General features: G+C 41.2%; 1 protein-coding gene across 1 annotated transcript in view; it reads left to right on the top strand.

The window, feature by feature from the left end:
- hcls1 (hematopoietic cell-specific Lyn substrate 1) overlaps positions 1–21,105 on the top strand; it is a 116,769-nt gene that overhangs the window by 46,912 nt on the left and 48,752 nt on the right. Inside the window, exon 2 of the mRNA XM_043713927.2 lies at positions 16,176–16,261. Coding sequence (XP_043569862.2) covers positions 16,178–16,261 — 84 coding nt within the window. The 5' untranslated portion in view covers positions 16,176–16,177. The remainder of the gene's footprint in view (positions 1–16,175; positions 16,262–21,105) is intronic.

Here is a 21,105-nt window from a genome sequence, read left to right as displayed (position 1 = left end):
GATAGACTGTTTATTCAGTGTATGGTCACTCACTTTGTAATTGTGCAAGTTCACTGTTTATTCAGGGTATGGTCACTCAATGTGTAACTGCGCAGATACACTGTTTATTCAGGGTATAGTCACTCACTGTAACTGTACAGATACACTGTTTATTCAGGGTATGGTCACTCACTGTGTAACTGTACAGAAACAGTGTTTATTCAGGGCATGCTCAATCACTGTGTAACTGTGCAGATACACTGTTTATTCAGGGTATGGCCACTCACTGTAACTGTGCAGATATACTGTTTATTCAGGGTATGGTCACTCACTGTAACTGTGCAGATGCACTGTTTATTCAGGGTATGGTCACTCACTGTAACTGTGCAGATATACTGTTTATTCAGGGTATGATCACTCAATTTATAACTGTACAGATACACTGTTTTTGCAGTGTCCGGTCACTCACTGTAACTGTGCAGATACACTGTTTATTCAGGGTACGGTCACTCACTGTATAACTGTACAGATACACTGTTTTTTCAGTGTCTGGTCACTCACTGTAACTGTGCAGATACACTGTTTATTCAGGGTATGGTCACTCACTATAACTGTGCAGATACACTGTCTGTTCAGGGTATGGTCACTCACTGTAACTGTGCAGATACACTGTTTATTCAGGGTATGGTCACTCACTGTAACTGTGCAGATACACTGTTTAATCAGGGTATGGTCACTCACTGTATAACTGTACAGATACACTGTTTATTCAGGGTATGGTCACTCCACTGTGTAACTGTGCAGATACACTGTTTATTCAGGGTACGGTCACTCACTTTGTAACTGTGCAAATACACTGTTTATTCAGGGTGTGGTCACTCATTGTGTAACTGTACAGATACACTGTTTATTCAGGGTCTGGTCACTCACTGTGTAACTGTACAAGTACACTGTTTATGCAGTGTATGGTCACTCACTTTGTAACTGTCCAAATACACTGTTTATTCAGGGTGTGGTCACTCATTGTGTAACTGTTCAAATACATTGTTTATTCAGGGAATGGTCACTCAATGTGTAACTGTGTAGATACACTGTTTATTCAGGGTATGGTCACACACTGCGTAACTGTACAGATACACTGTTTATTCAGGGTATGGTCACTCACTTTGTAACTGTGCAAATACACTGTTTATTCAGGGTATGGTCACTCAATGTGTAACTGTACAGATACACTGTTTATTCAGGGTCTGGTCACTCACTGTGTAACTGTACAAGTACGCTGTTTATTCTGGGTATGGCCACTCACTGTGTAACTGTACAGATACAGTGTTTATTTGGGGTATGGTCACACACTGTGTAACTGTACAGACACACTGTTGGTTCAGGGTATGGTCACTCACTTTGTAACTGTGCAAATACATAGTTTATTCGAGGTATGGTCACTCACTGTGTAACTCTACAGATACACTGTTTATTCAGAGTATGTTCCCTCACTTTGTAACTGTGCAAATACACTGTTTATTCAGGGTATGGTCACTCACTGTGTAATTGTTCAGATACACTGTTTATTCAGGGTACAGTCACTCACTGTGTAACTGTACAGATACTCTGTTTATTCAGGGTATGGTCACTCACAGTGTAACTGTGCAGATACACAGTTTATTCAGGGTATGGTCACTCACTGTGTAACTGTATAGATACACTGTTTATTCAGGGTATGGTCACTCACTGTGTAATTGTTCAGATACACTGTTTATTCAGGGTACAGTCACTAACTGTGTTACTGTGCAGATACACTGTTTATGCAGGGTATGGTCAATCAATGTGTAACTGTGCAAATACACTGTTTATTCAGGGTGTGGTCACTCATTGTGTAACTGTACAGATACACTGTTTATTCAAGGCATGGTCGCTCACTGTGTAACTGCGCAGATACACTGTTTATTCAGGGTATGGTCACTCACTGTGTAACTGTACAGATACACTGTTTATTCAGTGTATGGTCACTCACTTTGTAATTGTGCAAGTTCACTGTTTATTCAGGGTATGGTCACTCACTGTGTAACTGCGCAGATACACTGATTATGCAGGGTATGGTCACTCACTGTGTAACTGTGCAGATACACTGTTTATTCAGGGTATGGTCACTCACTGTGTAACTGTACAGATACAGAGTTTATTCAGGGTATGGTCACTCACTGTGTAACTGTGTAGATACACTGTTTATTCAGGGTATGGTCACTCACTGTGTAACTGTTCAGATACACTGTTTATTCAGGGTACAGTCACTAACTGTGTAACTGTGCAGATACACTGTTTATGCAGGGTATGGTCAATCAATGTGTAACTGTGCAAATACACTGTTTATTCAGGGTGTGGTCACTCATTGTGTAACTGTACAGATACACTGTTTATTCAGGGTCTGGTCACTCACTGTGTAACTGTACAAGTACACTGTTTATTCAGGGTATGGTCACTCACTTTGTAACTGTGCAAATACACTGTTTATTCAGGGTGTGGTCACTCATTGTGTAACTGTTCAAATACATTGTTTATTCAGGGAATGGTCACTCAATGTGTAACTGTGCAGATGCACTGTTTATTCAGGGTATGGTCACTCAATGTGTAACTGTGCAGATACACTGTTTATTCAGGGTATGGTCACTCACTTTGTAACTGTGCAAATACACTGTTTATTCAGGGTATGGTCACTCAATGTGTAACTGTACAGATACACTGTTTATTCAGGGTCTGGTCACTCACTGTGTAACTACAAGTACGCTGTTTATTCTGGGTATGGCCACTCACTGTGTAACTGTACAGATACAGTGTTTATTCGGGGTATGGTCACACACTGTGTAACTGTACAGACACACTGTTGGTTCAGGGTATGGTCACTCACTGTAACTGTGCAGATATATTGTTTATTCAAGGTATGATCACTCAATGTATAACTGTACAGATACACTGTTTTTGCAGTGTCTGGTCACTCACTGTAACTGTGCAGATACACTGTTTATTCAGGGTACGGTCACTCACTGTATAACTGTACAGATACACTGTTTTTTCAGTGTCTGGTCACTCACTGTAACTGTGCAGATACAATGTTTATTCAGGGTATGGTCACTCACTGTAACTGTGCAGATACACTGTCTGTTCAGGGTAATGTCACTCACTGTAACTGTGCAGATACACTGTTTATTCTGGGTATGGCCACTCACTGTGTAACTGTACAGATACAGTGTTTATTCGGGGTATGGTCACACACTGTGTAACTGTACAGACACACTGTTGGTTCAGTGTCTGGTCACTCACTGTAACTGTGCAGATATATTGTTTATTCAAGGTATGGTCACTCACTGTGTAACTGTATAGATACAGTGTTTATTCGGGGTATGGTCACTCACTGTGTTACTGTACAAATACACTGTTTATTCGGGGTATGGTCACTCACTGTGTAACTGTACAGATAGACTGTTTATTCAGGGTATGGTCACCCACTGTGTAACTGTATAGATACAATGTTTTTTCAGGGTATTGTCACTCACTGTGTAAGTGTACAAATACACTGTTTATTCAAGGTATCGTCACTCACTGTAACTGTGCAGATACACTGTTTATATGGGGTATGGTCACTCACTGTGTAACTGTACTGATAGACTGCTTATTCAGGGTATGGTCACTCACTGTGTAACTGTGTAGATACACTGTTTGTTCAGGGAATGGTCACTCAAAGTGTAACAGTTGATATACACCTGTTATTCACGGTATGGTCACTCACTGTGTAAATGTACAGATACACTGTCTGTTCAGGGTATGGTCACTCACTGTGTAACTGTGCAAATAAACTGTTTATTCCGGGTATGGTCACTCACTGTGTAACTGTACAGATACCCTGTTTATTCAGGGTATGGTCACTCACTGTGTAACTGTACAGATACACTGTTTATTCAGGGTATGGTCACTCACTGTGTAACTGTGCAGATACACTGATTATGCAGGGTATGGTCACTCACTGTGTAACTGTGCAGATACTTCTGTTTATTCGGGGTATGGTCACTCACTGTGTAACTGTGTGGGTACACTGTTTATTCAGGGTATGGTCACTCACTGTGTAACTGCAGATACACTGTTTATTCAGGCTTTGGTCACTCACAGTAACTGTGCTGACACACTGTTTATTCGGGGTATGGTCACTCACTATGTAACTGTGTAGATGCACTGTTTATGCAGGGAATGGTAACTCACTGTGTAACTGTACAGATACACTGTTTATTCAGTGTCTGCTCACTCACTGTAACTGTGCAGATATACTGTTTATTCAAGATATGGTCACTCACTGTGTAACTGTATACATACAGTGTTTATTCGGGGTATGGTCACTCACTGTGTTACTGTACTGATACACTGTTTATTCAGGGTATGGTCACTCACTGTGTAACTGTACAGGCACACTGTCTGTTCAGGGAGTGGCCACTCACTGTGTAACTGTGCAGATACACTGTTTATTCAGGGTATGGTCACTCACTGTAACTGTGCATATACACTGTTTATTCAGGGTATGATCACTCAATGTGTAACTGTGTAGATGCACTGTTTATTCAGGGTATGGTCACTCACTGTGTAACTGTACAGGTACACTGTCTGTTCAGGGTGCGGCCACTCACTGTGTAACTGTGCAGATACACTGTTTATTCAGGGTATGGTCACTCACTGTATAACTGTACAGATACACTGTTTATTCAGTGTCTGGTCACTCACTGTAACTGTGCAGATATACTGTTTATTCAAGGTATGGTCACTCACTGTGTAACTGTACAGATACACTGTTTATTCAGGGCATGGTCGCTCACTGTGTAACTGCACAGATACACTGTTTATTCAGGGTATGGTCACTCACTGTGTAACTGTACAGATAGACTGTTTATTCAGTGTATGGTCACTCACTTTGTAATTGTGCAAGTTCACTGTTTATTCAGGGTATGGTCACTCAATGTGTAACTGCGCAGATACACTGTTTATTCAGGGTATAGTCACTCACTGTAACTGTACAGATACACTGTTTATTCAGGGTATGGTCACTCACTGTGTAACTGTACAGAAACAGTGTTTATTCAGGGCATGCTCAATCACTGTGTAACTGTGCAGATACACTGTTTATTCAGGGTATGGCCACTCACTGTAACTGTGCAGATATACTGTTTATTCAGGGTATGGTCACTCACTGTAACTGTGCAGATGCACTGTTTATTCAGGGTATGGTCACTCACTGTAACTGTGCAGATATACTGTTTATTCAGGGTATGATCACTCAATTTATAACTGTACAGATACACTGTTTTTGCAGTGTCCGGTCACTCACTGTAACTGTGCAGATACACTGTTTATTCAGGGTACGGTCACTCACTGTATAACTGTACAGATACACTGTTTTTTCAGTGTCTGGTCACTCACTGTAACTGTGCAGATACACTGTTTATTCAGGGTATGGTCACTCACTATAACTGTGCAGATACACTGTCTGTTCAGGGTATGGTCACTCACTGTAACTGTGCAGATACACTGTTTATTCAGGGTATGGTCACTCACTGTAACTGTGCAGATACACTGTTTAATCAGGGTATGGTCACTCACTGTATAACTGTACAGATACACTGTTTATTCAGGGTATGGTCACTCCACTGTGTAACTGTGCAGATACACTGTTTATTCAGGGTACGGTCACTCACTTTGTAACTGTGCAAATACACTGTTTATTCAGGGTGTGGTCACTCATTGTGTAACTGTACAGATACACTGTTTATTCAGGGTCTGGTCACTCACTGTGTAACTGTACAAGTACACTGTTTATGCAGTGTATGGTCACTCACTTTGTAACTGTCCAAATACACTGTTTATTCAGGGTGTGGTCACTCATTGTGTAACTGTTCAAATACATTGTTTATTCAGGGAATGGTCACTCAATGTGTAACTGTGTAGATACACTGTTTATTCAGGGTATGGTCACACACTGCGTAACTGTACAGATACACTGTTTATTCAGGGTATGGTCACTCACTTTGTAACTGTGCAAATACACTGTTTATTCAGGGTATGGTCACTCAATGTGTAACTGTACAGATACACTGTTTATTCAGGGTCTGGTCACTCACTGTGTAACTGTACAAGTACGCTGTTTATTCTGGGTATGGCCACTCACTGTGTAACTGTACAGATACAGTGTTTATTTGGGGTATGGTCACACACTGTGTAACTGTACAGACACACTGTTGGTTCAGGGTATGGTCACTCACTTTGTAACTGTGCAAATACATAGTTTATTCGAGGTATGGTCACTCACTGTGTAACTCTACAGATACACTGTTTATTCAGAGTATGTTCCCTCACTTTGTAACTGTGCAAATACACTGTTTATTCAGGGTATGGTCACTCACTGTGTAATTGTTCAGATACACTGTTTATTCAGGGTACAGTCACTCACTGTGTAACTGTACAGATACTCTGTTTATTCAGGGTATGGTCACTCACAGTGTAACTGTGCAGATACACTGTTTATTCAAGGTATGGTCACTCACTGTGTAACTGTACAGATACAGAGTTTATTCAGGGTATGGTCACTCACTGTGTAACTGTATAGATACACTGTTTATTCAGGGTATGGTCACTCACTGTGTAATTGTTCAGATACACTGTTTATTCAGGGTACAGTCACTAACTGTGTAACTGTGCAGATACACTGTTTATGCAGGGTATGGTCAATCAATGTGTAACTGTGCAAATACACTGTTTATTCAGGGTGTGGTCACTCATTGTGTAACTGTACAGATACACTGTTTATTCAGGGTCTGGTCACTCACTGTGTAACTGTACAAGTACACTGTTTATTCAGGGTATGGTCACTCACTTTGTAACTGTGCAAATACATTGTTTATTCAGGGTGTGGTCACTCATTGTGTAACTGTTCAAATACATTGTTTATTCAGGGAATGGTCACTCAATGTGTAACTGTGCAGATCCACTGTTTATTCAGGGTATGGTCACTCACAGTGTAACTGTGCAGATACACTGTTTATTCAGGGTATGGTCACTCACTGTGTAACTGTACAGATACAGAGTTTATTCAGGGTATGGTCACTCACTGTGTAACTGTGTAGATACACTGTTTATTCAGGGTATGGTCACTCACTGTGTAACTGTTCAGATACACTGTTTATTCAGGGTACAGTCACTAACTGTGTAACTGTGCAGATACACTGTTTATGCAGGGTATGGTCAATCAATGTGTAACTGTGCAAATACACTGTTTATTCAGGGTGTGGTCACTCATTGTGTAACTGTACAGATACACTGTTTATTCAGGGTCTGGTCACTCACTGTGTAACTGTACAAGTACACTGTTTATTCAGGGTATGGTCACTCACTTTGTAACTGTGCAAATACACTGTTTATTCAGGGTGTGGTCACTCATTGTGTAACTGTTCAAATACATTGTTTATTCAGGGAATGGTCACTCAATGTGTAACTGTGCAGATGCACTGTTTATTCAGGGTATGGTCACTCAATGTGTAACTGTGCAGATACACTGTTTATTCAGGGTATGGTCACTCACTTTGTAACTGTGCAAATACACTGTTTATTCAGGGTATGGTCACTCAATGTGTAACTGTACAGATACACTGTTTATTCAGGGTCTGGTCACTCACTGTGTAACTACAAGTACGCTGTTTATTCTGGGTATGGCCACTCACTGTGTAACTGTACAGATACAGTGTTTATTCGGGGTATGGTCACACACTGTGTAACTGTACAGACACACTGTTGGTTCAGGGTATGGTCACTCACTGTAACTGTGCAGATATATTGTTTATTCAAGGTATGATCACTCAATGTATAACTGTACAGATACACTGTTTTTGCAGTGTCTGGTCACTCACTGTAACTGTGCAGATACACTGTTTATTCAGGGTACGGTCACTCACTGTATAACTGTACAGATACACTGTTTTTTCAGTGTCTGGTCACTCACTGTAACTGTGCAGATACAATGTTTATTCAGGGTATGGTCACTCACTGTAACTGTGCAGATACACTGTCTGTTCAGGGTAATGTCACTCACTGTAACTGTGCAGATACACTGTTTATTCTGGGTATGGCCACTCACTGTGTAACTGTACAGATACAGTGTTTATTCGGGGTATGGTCACACACTGTGTAACTGTACAGACACACTGTTGGTTCAGGGTATGGTCACTCACTTTGTAACTGTGCAAATACATAGTTTATTCGAGGTATGGTCACTCACTGTGTAACTCTACAGATACACTGTTTATTCAGAGTATGTTCACTCACTTTGTAACTGTGCAAATACACTGTTTATTCAGGGTATCGTCACTCACTGTGTAACTGTACAGATACACTGTTTATTCAGGGTCTGGTCACTCACTGTGTAAATGTACAGATACACTGTTTATTCTGGGTATGGCCACTCACTGTGTAACTGTACAGATACACTGTTTATTCAGGGTCTGGTCACTCACTGTGTAACTGTACAGATACACTGTTTATTCAGGGTCTGGTCACTCACTGTGTAACTCTACAGATACACTGTTTATTCAGAGTATGGTCACTCACTTTGTAACTGTGCAAATACACTGTTTATTCTGGGTATGTTCACTCAATGTGTAACTGTGCAGATACACTGTTTATTCAGGGTATGGTCACTCACTTTGTAACTTTGTCGATACACTGATTATGCAGGGTATGGTCACTCACTGTATAACTGTGCAAATACATTGTTTATTCAGGGTACGGTCACTCACTGTGTAACTGTGCAGATACACTGTTTATTCAGGGTACGGTCACTCACTTTGTAACTGTGCAAATACACTGTTTATTCAGGGTGTGGTCACTCACTGTGTAACTGTGTCGATACACTGTTTATTCAGGGTATGGTCACTCCACTGTGTAACTGTTCAGATACAGTGTTTATTCAGGGTACGGTCACTACACTTTGTAACTGTGCAAATTCACTGTTTATTCAGGGTGTGGTCACTCACTGTGTAACTGTGCAGATACACTGTTTATTCAGGGTATGGTCACTCACTGTAACTGTGCAGATACACTGTTTATTCAGGGTAGGGTCACTCACTGTGTAACTGTACAGATACACTGTTTATTCAGGGTATGATCACTCATTGTGTAACTGTGCAGATACACTGATTATGTAGGGTATGGTCACTTACTATGTAACTGTGCAGATACACTGTTTATTCAGAGTATGGTCACTCAGTGTAACTGTGCAGATACACTGTTTATTCAGGGTATGGTCACTCACTGTGTAACTGCGCAGATACACTGTTAATTCAGGGTATGGTCATTCACTGTAACTATGTAGATACACTGTGTATTCGGGGTATGGTCACTCACTGTGTAACTGTATAGATACACTGTTTATTCAAGGTATGGTCACTCACTGAAACTGTGCAGATACGCTGTTTGTTTGGGTTATGGTCACTCATTTGTAACTGTACTGACACAGTGTTTATTCGGGGTATGGTCACTCACTGTGTAAATGTACAGATACACTGTTTATTCTGGGTATGGCCACTCACTGTGTAACTGTACAGGTACACTGTTTATTCAGGGTCTGGTCACTCACTGTGTAACTGTACAGATACACTGTTTATTCAGGGTCTGGTCACTCACTGTGTAACTCTACAGATACACTGTTTATTCAGAGTATGGTCACTCACTTTGTAACTGTGCAAATACACTGTTTATTCTGGGTATGTTCACTCAATGTGTAACTGTGCAGATACACTGTTTATTCAGGGTATGGTCACTCACTTTGTAACTTTGTCGATACACTGATTATGCAGGGTATGGTCACTCACTGTATAACTGTGCAAATACATTGTTTATTCAGGGTACGGTCACTCACTGTGTAACTGTGCAGATACACTGTTTATTCAGGGTACGGTCGCTCACTGTGTAACTGCGCAGATACACTGATTATGCAGGGTATGGTCACTCACTGTAACTGTGCAGATACACTGTTTATTCAGGGTATGGTCACTCACTGTGTAACTGTGCAGATGAACTGTTTATTCAGGGTATGGTCACTCACTGTGTAAATGCACAGGTACACTGTCTGTTCAGGGTGCGGCCACTCACTGTGGAACTGTGCAGATACACTGTTTATTCAGGGTATGGTCACTCACTGTATAACTGTACAGATGCACTGTTTATTCAGTGTCTGGTCACTCACTGTAACTGTGCAGATATACTGTTTATTCAAGGTATGGTCACTCACTGTGTAACTGTACAGATACAGTGTTTATTCGGGTAATGGTCACTCTCTGTGTTACTGTACAGATACACTGTTTATTGAAGGTACGGTCACTCACTGTGTAACTGTGCAGATACACTGTTTATTCAAGGCATGGTCGCTCACTGTGTAACTGCGCAGATACACTGTTTATTCAGGGTATGGTCACTCACTGTGTAACTGTACAGATACACTGTTTATTCAGTGTATGGTCACTCACTTTGTAATTGTGCAAGTTCACTGTTTATTCAGGGTATGGTCACTCACTGTGTAACTGCGCAGATACACTGATTATGCAGGGTATGGTCACTCACTGTGTAACTGTGCAGATACACTGTTTATTCAGGGTATGGTCACTCACTGTGTAACTGTGCAGATACACTGATTATGCAGGGTATGGTCACTCACTGTGTAACTGTGTAGATGCACTGTTAATTCAGGGTATGGTCACTCACTGTATAACTGTACAAATACACTGCTTATTCAATGCCTGGTCACTAACTGTAACTGTGCAGATATACTGTTTATTCAGGGTATGGTCACTCACTGTGTAACTGTACAGATACACTGTTTATTCAGTGCATGGTCACTCACTTTGTAATTGTGCAAGTTCACTGTTTATTCAGGGTATGGTCACTCAATGTGTAACTGCGCAGATACACTGTTTATTCAGGGTATAGTCACTCACTGTAACTGTGCAGATACACTGTTTATTCAGGGTATGGTCACTCACTGTGTAACTGTACAGAAACAGTGTTTATTCAGGGTATGCTCATTCACTGTGTAACTGTGCAGATAAACTGTTTCTTCTGGGTATGGCCACTCACTGTGTAACTGTGCAGATACACTGTTTATTCAGGGTATGGTCACTCACTGTAACTGTGCAGATACACTGTTTATTCAGGGTATGATCACTCAATGTGTAACTGTGTAGATGCACTGTTTATTCAGGGTATGGTCACTCACTGTATAACTGTACAGATACACTGTTTTTACAGTGTCTGGTCACTCACTGTAATTGTGCAGATACACTGTTTATTCAGGGTATGGTCACTCCACTGTGTAACTGTACAGATACACTGTTTATTCAGGGTACGGTCACTCACTGTGTAACTGTGCAGATACACTGTTTATTCAGGGTACGGTCACTCACTTTGTAACTGTGCAAATACACTGTTTATTCAGGGTGTGGTCACTCACTGTGTAACTGTGCAGATAAACTGTTTATTCAGGGTATGGTCACTCACTGTAACTGTGCAGATACACTGTTTATGTAGGGTATGGTCACTTACTATGTAACTGTGCAGATACACTGTTTATTCCGAGTATGGTCACTCAGTGTCACTGTGCGGATACACTGTTTATTCAGGGTATGGTCACTCACTGTAACTGTGCAGATACACTGTTTATTCAGGGTATGGTCACTCAATGTGTAACTGTACAGATACAGTGTTTATTCAGGGTATGGTCACTCACTGTGTAACTGTGTAGATACACTGTTTATTCAGGGTATGGTCACTCACTGTGTTACTGTTCAGATACACTGTTTATTCAGGGTACAGTCACTCACTGTGTAACTGTGCAGATACACTGATTATGCAGGGTATGGTCAATCAATGTGTAACTGTGCAGATACACTGTTTATTCAGGGTATGGTCACTCACTGTAACTGTGTAGATACACTGTTTATTCAGGGTATGGTCACTCACTGTATAACTGTACAGATACACTGTTTTCTCAGTGTCTGGTCACTCACTGTAACTGTGCAGATACACTGTTTTCTCAGGGTATGGTCACTCCTCTGTGTAACTGTACAGATACACTGTTTTTTCAGTGTTTGGTCACTCACTGTAACTGTGCAGATATACTGTTTATTCAAGGTATGGTCACTCACTGTGTAACTGTACAGATACAGTGTTTATTCGGGTAATGGTCACTCACTGTGTTACTGTACAGATACGCTGTTTATTCAAGGTACTGTCACTCACTGTGTAACTGTGCAGATACACTGTTTATTCAGGGCATGGTCGCTCACAGTGTAACTGCAGAGATACACTGTTTATTCAGGGTATGGTCACTCACTGTGTAACTGTACAGATACACTGTTTATTCAGTGTATGGTCACTCACTTTGTAATTGTGCAAGTTCACTGTTTATTCAGGGTATGGTCACTCAATGTGTAACTGCGCAGATACACTTTTTATTCAGGGTATAGTCACTCACTGTAACTGTGCAGATACACTGTTTGTTCAGGGTATGGTCACTCACTGTGTAACTGTGCAGATACACTGTTTATTCAGGGTATGGTCACTCACTGTGTAACTGTGCAGATACACTGTTTATTCAGGGTATGATCACTCACTGTGTAACTGTGTAGATGCACTGTTTATTCAGGGTATGGTCACTCACTGTATAACTGTACAGATACACTGTTTATTCAGTGTATGGTCACTCACTTTGTAATTGTGCAAGTTCACTGTTTATTCAGGGTATGGTCACTCAATGTGTAACTGCGCAGATACACTGTTTATTCAGGGTATAGTCACTCACTGTAACTGTGCAGATACACTGTTTATTCAGGGTATGGTCACTCACTGTGTAACTGTACAGAAACAGTGTTTATTCAGGGTATGGTCACTCACTGTGTAACTGTACAGATACACTGTTTATTCAGGGCATGCTCATTCACTGTGTAACTGTGCAGATACACTGTTTATTCTGGGTATGGCCACTCACTGTGTAACTGTGCAGATACACTGTTTATTCAGGGTATGGTCACTCACTGTAACTGTGCAGATACACTGTTTATTCAGGGTATGATCACTCAATGTGTAACTGTGTAGATACACTGTTTATTCAGGGTATGGTCACTCACTGTATAACTGTACAGATACACTGTTTTCTCAGTGTCTGGTCACTCACTGTAACTGTGCAGATACACTGTTTTTTCAGGGTATGGTCACTCCTCTGTGTAACTGTACAGATACACTGTTTTTTCAGTGTCTGGTCACTCACTGTAACTGTACAGATACACTGTTTATTCAGGGTACGGTCACTCACTGTGTAACTGTGCAGATACACTGTTTATTCAGGGTACGGTCACTCACTTTGTAACTGTGCAAATACACTGTTTATTCAGGGTGTGGTCACTCAATGTGTAACTGTGCAGATAAACTGTTTATTCAGGGTATGGTCACTCACTGTAACTGTGCAGATACACTGTTTATGTAGGGTATGGTCACTTACTATGTAACTGTGCAGATACACTGTTTATTCAGAGTATGGTCACTCAGTGTAACTGTGCAGATACACTGTTTATTCAGGGTATGGTCACTCACAGTGTAACTGTGCAGATACACTGTTTATTCAGGGTGTGGTCACTCATTGTGTAACTGTGCAAATACATTGTTTATTCAGGGTATGGTCACTCAATGTGTAATTGTGTAGATACACTGTTTATTCAGGGTATGGTCACACACTGCGTAACTGTACAGATACACTGTTTATTCAGGGTATGGTCAGTCACTGTGTAACTGTACAGGTACACTGTCTATTCAGGGTGTGGCCACTCACTGTGTAACTGTGCAGATACACTGTTTATTCAGGGTATGGTCACTCACTGTGTTACTGTACAGATACAGTGTTTATTCAGTGTATGGTCACTCACTTTGTAATTGTGCAAGTTCACTGTTTATTCAGGGTATGGTCACTCAATGTGTAACTGCGCAGATACACTGTTTATTCAGGACATGCTCATTCACTGTGTAACTGTGCAGATACACTGTTTATTCTGGGTATGGCCACTCACTGCGTAACTGTGCAGATACACTGTTTATTCAGGGTATGCTCATTCACTGTGTAACTGTGCAGATACACTGTTTATTCTGGGTATGGCCACTCACTGTGTAACTGTGCAGATACACTGTTTATTCAGGGTATGGTCACTCACTGGAACTGTGCAGATACACTGTTTATTCAGGGTATGGTCACTCACTGTAACTGTGCAGATATACTGTTTATTCAAGGTATGGTCACTCACTGTGTAACTGTGCAGATTCACTGTTTATTCAGGATATGGTCACTCACTGTGTAACTGTGCAGATTCACTGTTTATTCAGGGTATGGTCACTCACTGTGTAACTGTACAGATACACTGTTTATTCAGGGTATGGTCACTCACTGTATAACTGTGCAGATTCACTGTTTATTCAGGGTGTGGCCAGTCACTGTGTAACTGTGCAGATTCACTGTTTATTCTGGGTATGGTCACTCACTGTGTAACTGTACAGATACACTGATTATGCAGAGTATAGTCACTCACTGTGTAATTGTACAGATACACTGTTTATTCTGTGTATGGCCACTCACTGTGTAACTGTACAGATACAGTGTTTATTCGGGGTATGGTCACACACTCTGTAACTGTACAGATACACTGTTTGTTCAGGGTATGTTCATCCACTTTGTAACTGTGCAAATACATTGTTTATTCAGGGTATGGTCACTCACTGTGTAACTGTACAGATACACTGTTTATTCAGGGTATGGTCACTCCCTTTGTAACTGTGCAGATACACTGATTATGCAGGGTATGGTCACTCACTGTGTAACTGTGCAGATACACTGTTTATTCAGGGTATTGTCACTCACTCTGTAACTGTACAGATACACTGTTTATTCAGGGTATGGTCACTCACTTTGTAACTGTGCAAATACACTGTTTATTCAGGGTATGGTAACTCAATGTGTAACTGTGTAGATACGCTGTTTATGCAGGGTATGGTCACTCACTCTGTAACTGTGCAGATTCACTGTTTATGCAGGATAATATTCACTCACTTTGTAACTTACATAGTCACTATTTATTCAGGATATGGGTCGCTTCCTATGTAACTACAGAAACAGTGTTTATTCAAGATAAAATTCACTCACAATGTAACTGTACACTGTCACTACTTACTCAGGGAAGGGGTCTCTCACCGTCTCGCTGTTGGAAGCTTTTGAGAGCTCCTCATGCTCTTAATATTAGTAAATTCAGAACGATTATGGCAAACTTGGTCGAAGTGACTCACTGTGCAACTGTGTAGATACACTGGTTATCCAGGGTTAGGATCACTCATTGTGTAACTGTACACAGTTTACTGTTTATTCAGAGTCGGGGTGACCAACTGTGTAACTGTACGGAATGACCATTTATTCAGGGTCAGGATCACCTTGTAACTATTCAATTGTGAGTTACCCAATAGGCGATATGAGAGAACAGTTTATCTGGCACTATAAAATTTATGCAGGTGCTGTTGTGATTAGTTAAAGGCTCTATCTCAGCTTGCATGGATTATACTGTACTTTATCTAACTGTTTTGTGGAAAATGTTACACACCAAAGCATAAGGGACTTGAGATTTTGTTTTGCAACATGCTCAGTTACACTCGTGTAAGGTCATGTATAAATAACCTAAAAGTGAGGCAGTAACATTCAAAGGAGGTGGGCTATATGCTGATGGATGAATTTTAACATTTCTGTCGAAGCCAGGCCATGAGCTTTGGATTCTGCCTTCAGTAATGATGGAACTGGCTGTGAGGATTGAATGTTCACTGACAGCACCCAGTCAATAGAAAACACATCATAGCAATACTAACTAAATATCAGTATTCCCCCGAAAGTGAATCTTTGTAAGTGGAGCCCTCCTGTTCTCCACCACCTGGATGGATTTTGTATATACTTTAGCAGAACCATCTCTTCATGGATTCAGTGGGTGGGATGGAGTCTTTAAGAGGGTCACATATAAATGGGCCTGTGGGAGATCTCAATTAGCTGGTTTCATGTTGTTGCTAGTTTGTTTATTAAATCCTTTTCTTTTGGCTCTCAGAAATGTGGAAATCAGCAGTGGGCCATAACGTCAAAGTGGAAGCAGAGAAGGATGGGGATGATTGGGAAACAGATCCTGACTTCGTTGTGAGTAATCCATTTTTGTTTCAATAAATTCCGAACTTTAAAACGGTCTCGAAAATTCCCCGGAAATGGGATTGCCACACTGAATGGCCTTGTCCTATATTCTCTGGAGACCTGAATATCAAAGTTCCATCATTAAATCCTCCAGGTTTGAGTGAGAATATCTGGAGTGATGTAGGTATAAAGCAGTTAATAAAGTCATGGAGTATGACTCTGTTGACTGATTTGGTCCTATATTAGTCCAGGTAGTCTCACTCAAACCTGGAAGATTCAATGACAAACTTTGAAAGTCAGTCTTTTTATAAAGTTGCAATAGAATGACTTCTTCCTGTTCTCTGTCTGAGCTGGGCTTCCCTTCAGCAGCCAGTGTAACTCTCGACATTCAGCCTTCCCTGGCAGGGCAGTTGATTATTCAGTCTGAAGTTGAGTTAAAGACAAAGAGGATGCCACGTTGAATCGTTGGTGATTGTTGGGTTAGTTCTGCTCATCGACATAATGCCATTAGTCTTCCTGCACTCAGGAAAATTCTTGCTCCTTTGTTTCTCCCCCTGCTGGAAGTTCTTGTCTGTGAATGTAGGTTGGGATAAGGACAGGAGTGAGCATGTGGCTCTGTCTGATGGAACAGTCTTCCTGCACTGAATTCTTTCGCTCATACATTGTAAAAGATCACAAAGCAGGACACTGGATATCTGGAGAGCTATGTTCCCCGCAAGGAACTAACACCTTCAGTGGTGGGGAGCTGGTAACATTTGGAAAGTAAACTGGAAAAGATAGAAAACAACAAAATGGTCAGGTGGAAAGTCTATTCACCCCATGCATAAGAAGAGGGAAAATGTTGAGCTGGAGTGTGGGTGTCATTAGCAATTTCATGATTTATTCGTCTCTCTGATAGTCCACCTTTCATTTTCTTTATGTCCCTGTCTATTTACTGGTGTGTGTGTCTCTCTGAGTCTGTGTGTGAGTTGACTGTGTGTGTGTCTGTCTGTGAGGGTGTGTGTGTGTGTGTGTTGAGTGTGTGTGTATGGGTTGAGATCATGGGTATGTGTATTTGTGTGGGTTGAGTGTCCATGTATAGGTTGAGTGTTTGAATGCATGTATAGGATTTGAGTTGTGTAGGTTGATAGTATATGCATGTGTGTCATTGTGTATAGATTGAGTGTGTGACTGTGTTGAGTGGTTGAAAACCCTGGAGCCTTTCCTTACAGCAATGTGGCTAGGGGGCATGTTGAATTCTGGAGCACAGTCTTCAACACATCAGCAGGATGTTGATAAAGCTGATGGGTTGGATATCTAAGGTAATCAGATAGCTCCACTGGTCAGTCTTACTGATGTGATTTTTATTTGTTTTTTTTAACAAAAAAACTGAATTCAAGTTCTCAGGAATTTAAGCTTCAGATTTCCTAGATTATTAGCACAGGGACATACCCATCACATGATCATAACCTCCACTTAGTCTGAGATCAATGCAGCCTTAACAATTCTGTTATTTAAAACTTATTATTGGAATATTTTTGTAATTTATGATGCTAACATGAAGAATATAACACAGACATCATTGACAGGCAACAATGCTGATCTTAAACTATGGACCATCAGCTGAAAAACAGGAAGTGTGGTCAACTTGAACTTCCCCTTTAGCCAGTGTTACTGCTGTGATCAGTTTGCCTTCTCCTTAACTGCACTACCTCATCTTCCGCTTTACAAAACCAAAGCCCAGGAGAGAGCAGCAGACCATACTGATACCATTCATTTCAGCTCATTCTATTCCCATCCTCCTTTCCCCCTTCTCTCTGTTTCTGCTCTTGTAACTTTTAATTTTCCTTTATACCTTCTCTGCTTTGTCTCCCTCCCCTCGTTCATCTCCTGCTTCCCCCCACTTCCCCTCAATTGCCTCTCCTTCTCTTCACTTCCTGCCCTTCCCTTACCACTCTTCCTTCAAGCCGCCTTACCTATCTTCCCCAACCCACTTCCCACGTCTCTCAACCCTTTCCTCTTGCCTCTCACTTTCTGCCTTTCTCCCCTGCTCTTTCCTCCTATTTTTCTCCTCTCATCTCACCCTCTTCCCCTTCCCCTTTCTCTGTCTGTCTCCCCTCCAACTCTGATGTGATGGTATTACTGTTAGACTAGTGATCTGGAGACCCAGGTAATGTTCTGAGGACCTGGGTTCAAATCCCACCATAGTAGACTGTGGAGTTTGAATTCAATAAAATTTGGGAATTAGAAGTCTAATGATGAACACTGTCAATTGTCAGGAAAATCCCATCTTGTTCACTCATGTCCTTTAGGGATGGAAACCGCCACCCTTACCTGGTCTGGCCTACACGTGAATCTAGACCCACAGCAATGTGGTTGACTCTCAACTGCCTTCGGGGTAATTAGGGATGCGCAATAAATGCTGGCCTAGCTAGCGATACCCACATCCTGTAAATGAATTAAAAACTAAGTTTTTATATGATTCACAGCTTTTGGTTCCACTTCTTTCTCTGGGAGTCCATCGCAAATGTGGATCACACATCCAACACAGAAGAATCAGTCCTCTGAGTTTAACTGGTGTCAGTTTCAATCTTTGTCCATTTGCTTTCACAAAGTTACTCTTAAACTAGGATTTCAGGTCGACCATTCCAGTAAGAATACCTTTTCAACACTTGCCTTCCTGTTTGAGAAGCCCAGCGGCTCCAGTATTTTCTCATTACTTCCTGGTTCCTCCTCTCTGCCCTCTCCCATGTACCTGAACAGCCCTTTGCTTTTCCGGGAAAAAGAACTGAACACAATAATCAAGGTATGTTCTGACAGAGCCCAGGTAATGTGATCGTTACCTCTTCTAATATTTGTTCAGTTGGGATGGATAAAGAGAACATCTATTCTGGAAAACAGAGTTGTGCATCGGATGAACTTTTCTGAGCTGTGGAATTAATGCACTCAATCAGTTCAGTGCTGAGGATTTGATAGGGCAGTGCAGAAGTTCTTCCTGATGAAGAGTTTCTGCTCAAAACATTGATTCTCCTGCTCCTCAGATGCTGCCTGGCCGGCTGTACTTTTCCAGCACCATGTGCTTTGACTCAGAAGTTGTTGCCTATCATGGGAACTGGTTAGTGCAGTGGGAGAAGTACTGCCCTTTCACTTTCCTGTGAGGGTAAAACTCTGCAGATACACTGCAACATCCCCAATCAGAATGTCAATGGTTTGGAAACATCGGAGCATCCAGAACGTTTTTAAATAGATCCAAGCAACTCACAAACTTATTTTGGTATAGCACATTGGGAGCTGAAAAATGGAAGATGCAGTATTTGGGTAAATAAAGTAATTTTATTACTGCTGTATAATATTTTATCTCCGTGTTTGGTGACAGGTAAATATTGACAATACTGTTTTACAAATCTCACATTAAAGGTTAGGCACTCTGACATCATTCTCTTAGGAATCTGTAGTTCATGATGCTTTTGCCGTGGCAACAGCTCAGCCAATCAGAGTCAACTCACCAACCAATGAGCAGTCTTTTCCCTGAAGAATGAAATCTTGAGATCATTTGAAATTTCTTTTTCTTGTTTGTCCTCTCTGCCTGATGACAGGAAATGAAAAGCTGCTGAACATTTCTGTTCTCAACACAATCGAGAAATTCCGAAATCCAGAAATGACTTGGTCCCACACTTTTCAGATTGGAGTGGTTACAGTACAATGAATAATGTCAATGGAATTGTAACATCTCAATCCTGAAATCTACTGTCTACTTTGTTTCCTTCTTCCTGAGGCTTTGCTGGGGCTGTTCAAATGGTGCCAGCTAAACCCCGTGTTATATTCAACAGATCTTTCTTGTCTGAGCCTGGAATTGTGTAGCTCGAAAACTGGAACATGGATTGAGAGTTAGATAGGGTTTTAGATATGTGCAGCACAGAAACAGACCCTTCAGTCCAACTTATCCATGCTGACCAGATATCCCAACCCATTTGCCAGCACTTGGCCCATATCCCTCTAAACCCTTCCTATTCATATACCCATCCAGATACCTTTTAAATGCTGTACTTGTATCAGCCTCCACCACTTCCTCTGCAGCTCATTTAATAAATACACCCCCTCTGCGTGAAAAAGCTGCCCCTTAGGTCCCTTTTAAATTTTTCTCTTCTCATCCGAGACCAATGCCCTCTAATTCTGGACTCCCCCACCCCAGGGAAAAGACTTTGTCTATTTATCCTATGCATGCCCCTCATGATTTTATAAACCTCTATAAGGTCACCCGTCAGCCTCCGACGCTCCAGGGAAAACTGCCCCAGCCAATCAGCCTCTCCCTATAGCTCAAACCCTCCATCCCTGGCAACATCGTTGTAAATCTTTTCTGAACCCTTTCAAGTTTCACAACATCTTTCCGATAGGAAGGAGACCAGAATTGCAAGGTGATGGATTGTGAATTGAATTGTGGATTATGAACTGGATCGTGGATTGTGAATTTGATCATGAATTGGGAATTGGATCTTGGATTGTGAATTGAATGATAGCTTGTAAATTGGATTGTGGATTATGAATTGGATCATGGATTGTGAATCAGGTGATGGATTGTGAATTGTATCATGGATTGAGAATTGGTTACCAGGCAGGAAAAGAATTAGGAATGAATGGATTATTTCCAGAGTGAACAGGGTGACTAGTGAGGCCCCACAGGGGTCAGCACCTGTACCCCAGCTATTGACAATAAATGAACAATTTAGGCGACAGAAGCATAAAAAGCAATATTTCCCAAGAGTTCTGACAACACAGAAATACTTAGGATTGTGAGTGGTCAAGAAGATGTAAAGTGGCCTCAGGCCAGTTCAGACAAAATGAATGAGTGGGTAAATATTAGCTGGTGAAATGTG

Source organism: Chiloscyllium plagiosum, unplaced genomic scaffold (genome assembly GCF_037043375.1).
Source record: "Chiloscyllium plagiosum isolate Xiang-an unplaced genomic scaffold, Cpla_swu_hap1 HiC_scaffold_23, whole genome shotgun sequence".
NCBI lineage: Eukaryota > Metazoa > Chordata > Chondrichthyes > Orectolobiformes > Hemiscylliidae > Chiloscyllium > Chiloscyllium plagiosum.
The sequence above is the reverse complement of the archived record's forward strand: the minus strand, read 5'-3'. Positions and strand labels throughout refer to the sequence as shown.